Source organism: Marmota marmota, unplaced genomic scaffold (genome assembly GCF_001458135.2).
Source record: "Marmota marmota marmota unplaced genomic scaffold, marMar, whole genome shotgun sequence".
NCBI lineage: Eukaryota > Metazoa > Chordata > Mammalia > Rodentia > Sciuridae > Marmota > Marmota marmota.
Genome location: NW_025999998.1, coordinates 12,483,439 through 12,494,583, shown reverse-complemented (window position 1 = coordinate 12,494,583; position 11,145 = coordinate 12,483,439). Strand labels below are relative to the sequence as shown.

Genomic DNA, 11,145 nt, shown 5'->3' with positions numbered 1-11,145 from the left:
AGACAGTATATATATATTTTTTTTACAAAAATGTTATCTTGATTACTGTAACTTTAAAAGCCTTAAATGTGAATCCCGCAAATTGTTCTTTTTCTTGGGGGTGGGGTGGGTACCAGAGGTTGAACTCTTGGGCACTTGACCACTGAGCTTCATCCCCAGCCCTATATTATATTTTCTTTAGAGACAGGGTCTTACTGAGTTGCTTAGTGTCTTGCTATTGTTGAGGCTGGCTTTGAACTCGTGATCCTCCTGCCTTAGCCTCCCAGGCTGCTAGGATGAAAATTGTTCCATTCTTTAGAGCTGTTTTCATTTTTTTAAACTCATTGTAATTAGGAACTATTTGTCAATTTCTCCTAAAAACTTCCTGGGAATTTTATTTAATCTATAGACTTGAAGAAACCTTGATATTTTTAACAAAATCTGAATCTCTGATCCAGGAGACAATGTATTTAATTTCTCTTAGGAAAAACTTCTCATTAAAGTTTTGTAGCTTTCAGTATATGAGCCTTGGAAATATATTCTCAAATATTTTGTATTTTTGGTGTTATTATAACAATACTACTTTTAAATTTTAATTCCCAAGCTAGGTGGCTCCCACCTGTAATCCTAGCAATTCAAGAGGCTGAGGCCTTAAGCAACTGAGCAAGCTCCTGTCTCAAAATAAAAAAAAAAAATAATAAAAAATAAAAAGAACTGGGGATATAGCTCAGTGACAAGGCACCTAGTACCAGGGATGAGGGGGATTTCAGTTTCCAACTGTTCATTTCTAATAGACGAAGCCACAACTCATCCTGATGAATTAAATTTACTGTTAGTTCTAGTAGCATTTTTAGAGATTCCTTAAATTTTCCAGAGATGATCACATCTGTCTGAAATCACTAGGTTTCTTTTTTTTCAGTTGGTATGTCTTTTATTTCTTTTTTTACTTTACTGTATTGGTTAGACCCTCTAGTACAATGTGGAAGAAGAGTGGTTTGTATGGATACTTTCCTTGTTCCAAATTCTAAGAGGAAAGTAAATAGTCTCTTATCATTGAGTGTAGTATGAGTTAAGATTTTTGTAGATGTTCTTTATCAGACTGAGGAAGTTTTCTTCTTTTCCTGATGCAGAAAGATTTTATCATGAAAGAATACTGGTTTCTATCAAATATTTCTTCTGCATAAATTGAGAACATAATCTGTTTTTTTCTGTTAATACAATGACTTACGCCAATGAATTTCCAAATGTTAAAGTAACCTTGTATATCTGGGATAAAACTCAGTTAAGATGTATTATCCTTTTGTTATACTGTTGGACTTGATTTGTTAACGTTTTATTAAAAATTTCTACATCTGTAGAGCATGGAGGATTTTTTTAGGGCAGTGGAAATATTCTTTGTGATGCTATTAATGGTAGATGTATGCCATTATACATTTGTCTAAACCCACAGAGTGTATACGTTCAACAAGTGAACCCTAACAAAACTACAGACTGGATAATTATGATGTGTCAATGTAAATTCATCAACTATAACAAATATACCACTGTGATAGTTGATGGGGCTGTGCAAGTATGGGGACAGTAGCATATGAGAAATCTCTGTAGCTTCCACTCAGTTTTGCTATGAACTCAAAACTGCTCCAGAAAATTAATTTTTTTTTTTTTTTTAAGATAGGTCTCACTAAGTTGCTTAAGAGCCTCACAAAATGCTGAGGCTGAAATTAAACTTGTGGTTCCCCCTGCCTCATGCTCCACAGCTGCTGGCATTATAGGCATGTGCCATTGCACCCAGTTAGGAAAAAAAGGCTTAAGAAAGAAAGAAAAAAAAATATGCAACTGTGTTCATGAGAGATATTGTTTTTATCTGGTTTTTATATCCCATAATGCTGGTCTCATACAATGTGTCAAGAAGTATTCCTTTTTCTTAACCTTCTGTAGGACTTGAGATAGAACAAAGATTAATTCTTTCTTTAAATGCACGGAAAGAATTCACGAGTGAAGAGTCTGGGACCTGCATTTTCTTCGTGGGAATGTTTTTAACTACAAATTCAATCTTGTAATATATAGGGCTACAATAGTTATTTATTTCTTCTTGAGACAAGTGTAGCAGTTTTGTGACTTTTAAGGAATTTTCCTTTTATCTAATTTGTCAAAAATTTTGACACAAAGTTGTTGATCATATCTCTTAATATCCACTAATGTCTGTAGTATCTGTAGAACTATGTATCTCTCACATTAAGTTCTCCTTTGCTGCCCTTTGGTCTGGAAACTCTCCAGGTCATAAACTGCAGCAATCACAGGGCTCAACTTGTTTTCCCCCCTTCTTTCATGATCAATGCCTTTTGCTGCCAACAACTGCTTCATATATTTTGTCATATTTTTTAGTGGCTTATAGTGAGAGGGTAAATATCATGCTCCCTGTTATTTCAGCATGACCAAGAATGGAAGCTTTATCTTTTTAAAAAATATTTATTTTTTAGTTGTAGCGGTCAATACGTTTTTTATGTGGTGCTGACGATTGAATCCAGGACCTCATACGCGCTAGGCGAGCACTCTACCACTGAGCCATAACCCCAGCCCCAAGCTTTATCTTTTTACTATGAAAAATTTCAAACATATAAATGTAGATAATAGTATAATAAACCTTCATGTACTTAGCATTTAGCTTCTACAATTCTCAATCCATGACCAATACTCCTTTCCTACATGAACCCCTCTCTAGACTGTTTTAAGTGATCTCATATGTCTTCCAATTTCTCCTATAAATATTACAGCAATGTATGTCTAGAAGATAAACTTTTTAAAACTCCACAACCATAATACCATTATCAAACTTAAAACGCCATCAATAATTTTAGCATCAAACACTGAGTGAGTATTCATATTCTTCTGAATTGTTTTTATAGTTGATCTATTCAACTCAAGATTAAAATTAGGTCCACACATTACTTTTAGTTAACTTTGGGTTAACATGGTTTTTAAGTCCTCTTAAACTTAGTTTACTTTTGTCCTTGAAACTTATTTTAGAAACTGCACTGTTCAATAAAATAGGCATCAAAAAGCACTTAAAATGTAACTAATGTTATACTGAGGAGTTGAATTTAAAAATTTTAATTTAAATTAGCAACTGACATTTGTTCCAACTATCAGACATGTTTAGAGCAACTTGGGTGTAAAAACCAACTTTTGCAATTGTTAAGTTTTATCAAATACAAATTCAGATAAAATATTTTTGATGAAAATTATCATCTGACTTGAGATGTATTAAGCATAAAATCAATTATTTTGAAGACTTAGTATGACAAGGAGATATAGAACAGGTAATTAATAAATTTCCTATAAAGCCAAATATACTTTTATAACTAATTTAATCTATTTCTTTTTACTTTCTAAAATTTGGCCATTAGAAAGAGTATAATTACACATAACATCTTACATTGTATTTCTATTAGAAAGTTGTTGTTTTTTTAAGCTTCAGGAGTTTTTTTTTTTTAACTTTATTTTTATGTGGTGCTGAGGATCAAACCCAGCACCTCGCATGAGCTAGGCAAGCGCTCTACCTAAGCTACAGCCTCAGCCCCTAATAAAAAGTATTTAAGTAAACCATTTGTCCTACGGGTCCTCTATATTCTGGACTTTGCTATTTTGCATTGTGTCCTTTAATGTATTTCTTGCTTCTTACAGTTCCTGAAAACTGGGAATTTTAGATCAGTGGTTCTCTACTGAGGGGCAATTTTACTACCCAGAGTAAATCTGGCAATGTCTTGAGACATTTTTGATTATCACTACTAATGTGTGTATTACTACTATCACCTAGTTGGCAGAAGCCAGAGTGCTGCTAAACATTCTATAATGCATAAGAAAGCCTCTCACAAAAAGAATTATTCAGTTCAAAATGCCAATAGTGCTAAGGCTGAGAAACCCTGCTATCAGGGATTATGAAGACTGGAATTTGATTATTTCACAAGATTACTCTATAGGAGATAGCATACCCTTTTACCAGAATATATATAAAATATGTGGCTTTTTGGTATTAGCTAATGTGACATACTGATTCATTAGCAGCTGCAAAGTGGTGATATACTAATCCTGTAATTCCTTTTTCATTCATCAGAATATTTTTGTAAAGCAAAATTCCTCTCTCATTTATTTATCAAAAACAATAGTTTACATAAGAAATGTAGGATAAATGCTTAAATTCTCTTTATCATTTTTCAAAATAATAAGTTGGTTGCCTAAATATCACACAAAGTGACCAATACTATTTTTTCAGTATCATGAATTTGTGGATTTAGACATTTGTGTTTTCACGTAGGATCCCTTCATTAGGGATCAACAGGAGAGTCTTCATGTAGGTTACTGAGATCTGTTAACAATCAAGTTGTCTTTGTTACTTTCTTACTTTCCCATACGACAAGATGATCTAGGGTTACTTATATATATTTTTCCTGGGCCTGGAAATCAGAATCAGTCACTTCTCCAATGAGTCATTTTAGTAGAAAATAATATTTAGAGGTCATAATCTAAGTCATTTCAGTAAACAGAGTGAAGAAATTATTTTTCCTTTTTTTCAGAAAAAATACATTATAGCCTTTTTTAATACTTCCAATTCAAATAAACACCTTTCAAGTTTTTATTACTTCATCTTCTTTATTTTACATCTAATATAAAATTCTATGCTGAAAATTCTAATGACATTAACATAATACTTATTTGCTTTACCCTATAACATTTTCAACATTCCAAATACTGTTATTAACTATATATATATAAACCCTGAAAACATTTTTTTTTAAATAATTTTTTTCTTTTTCTTTAGGTCTTTAGACTCAAACTGCTATGCTCAAAGTGATTTGGAATAATTTTTCTGTGATGCTATACTGCTAACTCAAAGTTAGATACAACTGTTTCATTTTGCTTCTGCTAAATTTGCCTCTCAAATTTTGTTTATTTTACTGGAAGACAGTCCAAAGGAGAAAAAAAATAAAATCTGTTTACAATGAATGTAGCTTTTAAAATTTTTTAAAAAATAAATGACAGTGGAATGCATTACAATTCTTATTACACGTATACAGCACAAATTTTCATATCTCTGATTGTATATAAAGTATGTTGACACCAATTCATGTCTTCATACATGTACTCTGGATAATGATATCTATCACACTCCACCATCCTTGCTAATCCCTTGCCCACTCCTTTTTCCTCTCATCCCTCTGCCCTAAATAGAATTCATCTGTAGCTTTTAACCTCACTTTTTCCTACTCCTGAACAATTACAAAGAAAATGCTCTAGTTTATTATTATAATTTCTAAATAAGTTAAATACGATCTTCTGACCCCTTCTTGAAAAGTGAGGTCAGAAGATCATATTTTACTTATTTAAAAATTATAATAATAAACTAGAACTACCATCTTGTTGCCAGATCTTCTTTGGGTTGAAGTTAATATACTGTATCACATTTTCTTCCCTATGCACACTATTTCAGTATTTATCATTTCACAGCCAGATATTAACAGAAGATTAAATTGATGAGGTTATACAGCCTTTAAGTCTTTAAAGTATTACTTTCTCAATTGGCAGGATGTATTAAATTTATAAATTAAATAGCATAAATATCATCATACTGCAAGTAATAACATATGATACACGTTTTTAAACTAGTCAGAGACTGGAATCTCAAAATATAAAATAAAGGTAAAAACATACCTCTGTGATGCGTAGTTGTGATGACGCAGCCATATAATCTGATTCTAATTTGTTCTTTTCTGAAATTACGGTAGTATTCTGAAGAATTAAGTCTACTTTTTCTATGTGCAAAGTAGTACAAATCTAGGGACAAAAATCCTTGAGTTTAGTTCTTTTCCTAAGGGTATTGTTTTTATGTTATCTATGCTTTAGAAGTATGAAAATGCCAAACTTTATTTTTTAAAATGAAAATATAAATCATAAGAACAAACAAAAAACAACATTTTTTAGCCATGTGTGGTAGCCCACACCTGTAATCCCACTGGCTCTGGAGGCTGAGGCAGAAGGATCTCAAGTTCAAAGTTAGTCTCAGCAACTTAGCAAGGCCTTAAGAAACTTAGTGGGACCCTGTCTCAAAAAATAAATTAAGCTAATTTAGTTAAATCACTAATACTTAAGTTTTTGCTTAAGACCTTACCTCCAATAAAGCACTCTGAAGTTTTACTATCCTTTTTTTTTTTTTTTAACCAGTTATTATCATTATTATTTTGCACCCAGGATTGAACCAGGGGTGTTTAACCACTGAGACACAACCCTAGTCCCTTTTTATATTTTGTTTAAAGACAGGCTCTCATTAAGTTGCTTAGGGCCTCACTAAAGCTGCTGGGGCCGGTTTTGAACTCATAATCCTTCTACCCCAACCTCCCAAATGACTGGGATTACAGGCATGTGCCACCACACCCAACTCTATCATTTATTTTAAAAATTATTCAAAATTAAGAAAATGACTTACCTTTACCAGGTTTGTCAATTCAGTAACAAGTTTTGCTTTCTGAATGTTTATTTCTCTGATTTTGGTAGTTGCTTTTCGCTCTTCCTCTTCAAGGTTACAAGTATCCTGTTCCATCAGTTTTAAACTGTATGACACATATGATGATGTAGAAATCAAAAGTTAAACAAAAGGAATGAACCAAAGGCTTAAGTCTCCTGCAGTTTTCTGTGCTATATTTAGCAATCCAATTCAAAAGTATAAACTGCTAGCTCCTAGATTAAATAGTTTTATGCAATCAAATAAAAAATCAAAAAGTATTTGTTGAGATTATTCTTTACCAGGACAGTCTGATAATACTAATGGTATGGTAAAGGATCTGGAGCCAGACAGGTGGCTACAAATGTCCTTTGTGCCACTCATCCATGCAGAGTGGAAACCTGGACAAGTTACTCTTATGAGTTTCAGTTTTGTCATCTGTAAATTGCAGATAATACTAGTATTTCCCTTACAGGAATATGAAGATTAAAAAAGGTCAACACTCGACATATTTAATATAGTGTCTGGCCCATAACTGACTAAAGAGTAGAAGCTGTTACTGCTGTTATTAATACTATTTATGAAACACTGTCCTTTCCCTTAAGGAGCTTACATCGAGAGAACTGATCAGTAGGTAAAAAACAGAATTAAAAGACAATAACAATCTGAAAAGTTAAAACCATACTTTTTTAAAGATGAAGAAACTAAGGCTCAGAAAATTTAAATAAATTACCTAAAATCACAGATATTGAGTTGTAAGATGTATTTAACATCAAAATTCATGCTCTTTGCATTATACCATCCTACCCACAAAGAAAAAGAAGAAAGGATAGAAGCAGTAATAAATAAGAATGAACAAGTTCAGTGGGTGTTGCAGAGTGGCTTAAATGGTACAAGTTAAGAGTATGTTGGGATGGACATTCTGGTTGTTTTATTTATTTCTTTTTTCAATAGTATTCTGAACTAAATGGAGAGGGGACTAGTCAGGGAGAGACTACTAACCAGGTCATCCCTGTATATCCCAAAATAAATAAAGGTAGGAACCCAAAAAGTCATTTCATTGCCTCCTACCCCCCCAAATCCAACATTATCTTATAAGGAGAAAGTTTAGTTTCAGACAATGAATCTACTACAGTAGTCACACAGTAAAGATTAAATATACTGCAAATGACCAAACATAGAAGTGAAGAGCTAAAAGTTAAAAAACAAAAAGAGGTTTAAAGTTGAAAAAATGTTCTAAGAAGCTAGACTACATAGATGTATCTTACTTCAAACAACCACGGCATATTACCTTTTTGTGTGTGCCAGGGAATGATGAATCCAGGGGCACTTAAACACTGAGCCCCCATCCCCAGCCCTTTTTTCTATTTTATTTAGAGACAGGGTCTCACCGAGTTGCTTAGGGCTTCACTAAGTTGTTGAGGCTGGCTTTGAACTTACAATCCTCCTGCCTGAGCCTCCCAGGCTACTGGTATTATAGGTGTGTGTCACCATGCCCAGCAACACTCTGGGTTTTTAATTCCTAATACAGTAAAGATCAATAATGTAATCCATATAAATAAAATTTATTCAGGGGACTCATTAATTTTAACCATGTAAATGGGTTTAGGGACTGGAATAGAAAAATTCACAGCATTTAAGATTCACCTCCCTTTCCCCTATGGACAAAAATTGTGTTTGAGCAATAAGAAAAAATTTCAGAGAGAAATTACTATAAAATGTGTTTGTGGCAATGTGGTGTTGTTGCAGGGGTTTTGTTTGTTTGTGGTACTGGGGATTGAATCCAAGTATAGTCTACCACTGAGCTACATTCTCAACCCCACTTTTTTTATATTGAGATACGGTTTTTCCTAAGTTGCCCAGAACACACTTAAGTTGTGATCCTCTTGTCTCAGCCTCTTGAGAAGCTGGGATCACAGGTGTGCGTTACCATGCCTGGACACAGGGTTTAATTAGTAGTTTCCCATGCAGTGCTTGGGACTCCCATCATTCCCTGGAAAAGGCCAAAAGATACCTTCCCAGTTTGGAACTAATTTTTTGTTCCAGTTGTCTCTTTTTTGTTTTTCTTTCAAGAAGCTCCTTCTTCTTTTGTCTCAGTTCATTGTCTTTGTGTTCTAGATGCCTGTTTGTCTCACGTAAGGCATTTAATCCTAAATCCACAGCTTGTAATTTCCTTTTAATTTCCTAGGGAATATTGAAAATTGTCAACATATTTTTAAAAGTTCTAGTTAAAGCATTAGAAAACCATTTAATATTCTTTTCTAACCATTAAATCCAATTAACCAACCTTTAGCTGTTCTTCCAAGTGTCTTCTTTGTTCTAGATCCACTGTGACTGTGAGAAACTGGGCTACTTTCAGGGATGTGTTACTAGAAATAACTTTGTTTGAATAAAAAGAAGTTTTCACCACATACTTTTCTTCTGCTGTATAAATTTGTTTTAATCGAGTTTCTTGTATTACCTATAATGTTAAACAAGAATTCATGAGCATCTAACAGAAAGACATGTTTTAAAGGACTAAAGAATTAAAACCATATATTAAGTAAATTCTGGAAGATCAAAACACACTAGGTATACTTTCTTCTTCTTTTTTTCCCCCTTATCCTATCCAATAACATCTCTAAAAGGGTGAATAATACAACTTAGGTTATTATTTTGAAAAACCAAATGAGGGAAGAGTGAGGAAAAAACTGAACTAGCAAAGTCAGCTATACTTCCACTCTCTCCCAATTATACATTTGGAGCTTTATTACACTAAAGAATACACCAGAGGAATTAGGTGCCCAGTATATTATACTGTTATTTTGATTAAGTAATTTACTATGTCCTCCCTTGGCTGTATTGTTCAAAGACATATAATCTTTTATTTTCACCTTTTTTGAGGTCTTTTCTCTCAAGAACTTATACAAGGAGGTTCATAAGCATAACCATTCTACTCATAAAAACATTATTAGATCTTTGTTTCTACATATTTATCAAGAGTAGGCTGCTATGATGGATTTTCACCCAAATCTTTAAAGGTTAATAACAATGCTATTATGGCTTATTTCCTTCTAAAAATTTATAATTTAAGTGAACAGATAAGACACATTTAAGTACACTTAGTCAACAGGGTTATAAACTGTCATCCTAAATTCTAAATTTGTAATAAGGTACAGACCAGGTGAGGTTAGCCTTTGCAAGTTTCATGGAAATGAGTTTTAACTGGGATTTTAACTGACCGAGATAACGAGAGGAGGGCATTCCTAGAAAAAGGATATTCAAGCTAAAAAAGTGAGTAGACTTCTAAGATTAACCAAAGAGGTGAATCTTAGAAATTAGTGGGAGAACAATCCCATAAATAGTGTATAATCACTGTTAGAGAACTTAATATATTTAAGACTTGACAATAAAACATACACTAAAGAATATATTTTTATTCTAAGGAAGAAATATAGCTATTATTGCCATTACCTAAAAATGAAACAAAAAGAAAATTTATTCAAGGAAGAAATACAGCCATTATAACCATTTCTAGACATGAAACAAACAGAAGAACTGAGGTACAAAATTTCTCAATAAAAGTTTGTATATTGTGAAAGATAGCCAAGATAATACCATAGCTTTACCAGGTGCTTGAAGCACTTCCTAACATGTATTAATTATACATATACATGTCTAAAAATTATCTCATCATAATTTAAATTATTTTTACACAACACAGCACAAGGCTGGGCATTGAGACAATCAAGTATAAGAAACATTCAATATAATCAAGAATTTAAAAAATATTATTACTTATATAAATACCAAACAGATTAAGGTGAATGAAAAATATCTGAAAAGAAAGGGTAAGAGAAGAAATAATTTTATTTTAATGTGAGTTACAGGAATTGAATACTGTGACTTAAACAAAAGGTGGGGCTGGGAAGGACGGTAGAATAAGACAGACATTATTACCCTATATGCATGTATGTATGATTATACTACTGGAGTGACTCAGCACCATGTATAGCCAAAGGACTAAGAACTTATGCTCCATTTGTATACAATATGTCAAAATGCATTCTAATGTCATGTATAATTAATTAGAACAACAACAAAAAGAATAAACCAGGAACTATGTAAAAAAAAAAAAAAAAGGTGAATCTTTTGAAGCATCATTCAAAAGATTTTCCAAATGCAATCATTGCTCCTTTCTGCCGCAAAGTAAAGCTATGAAAGTCTATCGTCTTTCCCCATCAATAAAGAATTACTACTTCTACCCTTACTTCCAGAGATAGCTCTACCTATTCTTAGAATTATGACATAAATTGGTTTCATCTACATAGATGGTATTGTTCTCTTTTCTAAATCTCACTGACTTAAGACACATGAGAGGTACCCCCATATAGAGATTTCTAAATTTTTATTTCCCAAGTGATCCTACAAATATGTCATTTTAACCAAAGATATAGGCAATTTGGTACAAGCACTCTTTTTTTTTTTTGCGAAATGAGTTGGTAAGGGCCCTTTTCTTTTTTCCTTCTTTTTGTTTTTGTGGTCCTGAGGACTGAATTCAGAGCTTTATGCATCCTAGGTAATAACTCTACCACTGAGCTACATCCCAGCCCTGTTCTTTATTTTATTTTTAGACAATGTTTCACTAAATTGCCCAGGCTGGCCTTGAATTTGTAATCTGCCTGCCTCAC

At 32.9% G+C, this 11,145-nt stretch overlaps 1 protein-coding gene across 5 annotated transcripts in view; it reads right to left on the bottom strand.

Annotated features, from left to right (window-relative positions):
- Nucleotides 1–11,145, bottom strand: part of Smc5 (structural maintenance of chromosomes 5) — an 86,404-nt gene that overhangs the window by 18,133 nt on the left and 57,126 nt on the right. For all 5 annotated transcript variants that reach the window (XM_015492913.2, XM_015492914.2, XM_048806877.1 and 2 more), the window contains 4 exons: nt 8,763–8,936; nt 8,490–8,659; nt 6,461–6,584; nt 5,689–5,811 (listed from right to left, as the gene is read on the bottom strand). In XM_015492913.2, the coding sequence (XP_015348399.1) occupies nt 5,689–5,811; nt 6,461–6,584; nt 8,490–8,659; nt 8,763–8,936 (591 nt within the window). The remainder of the gene's footprint in view (nt 1–5,688; nt 5,812–6,460; nt 6,585–8,489; nt 8,660–8,762; nt 8,937–11,145) is intronic.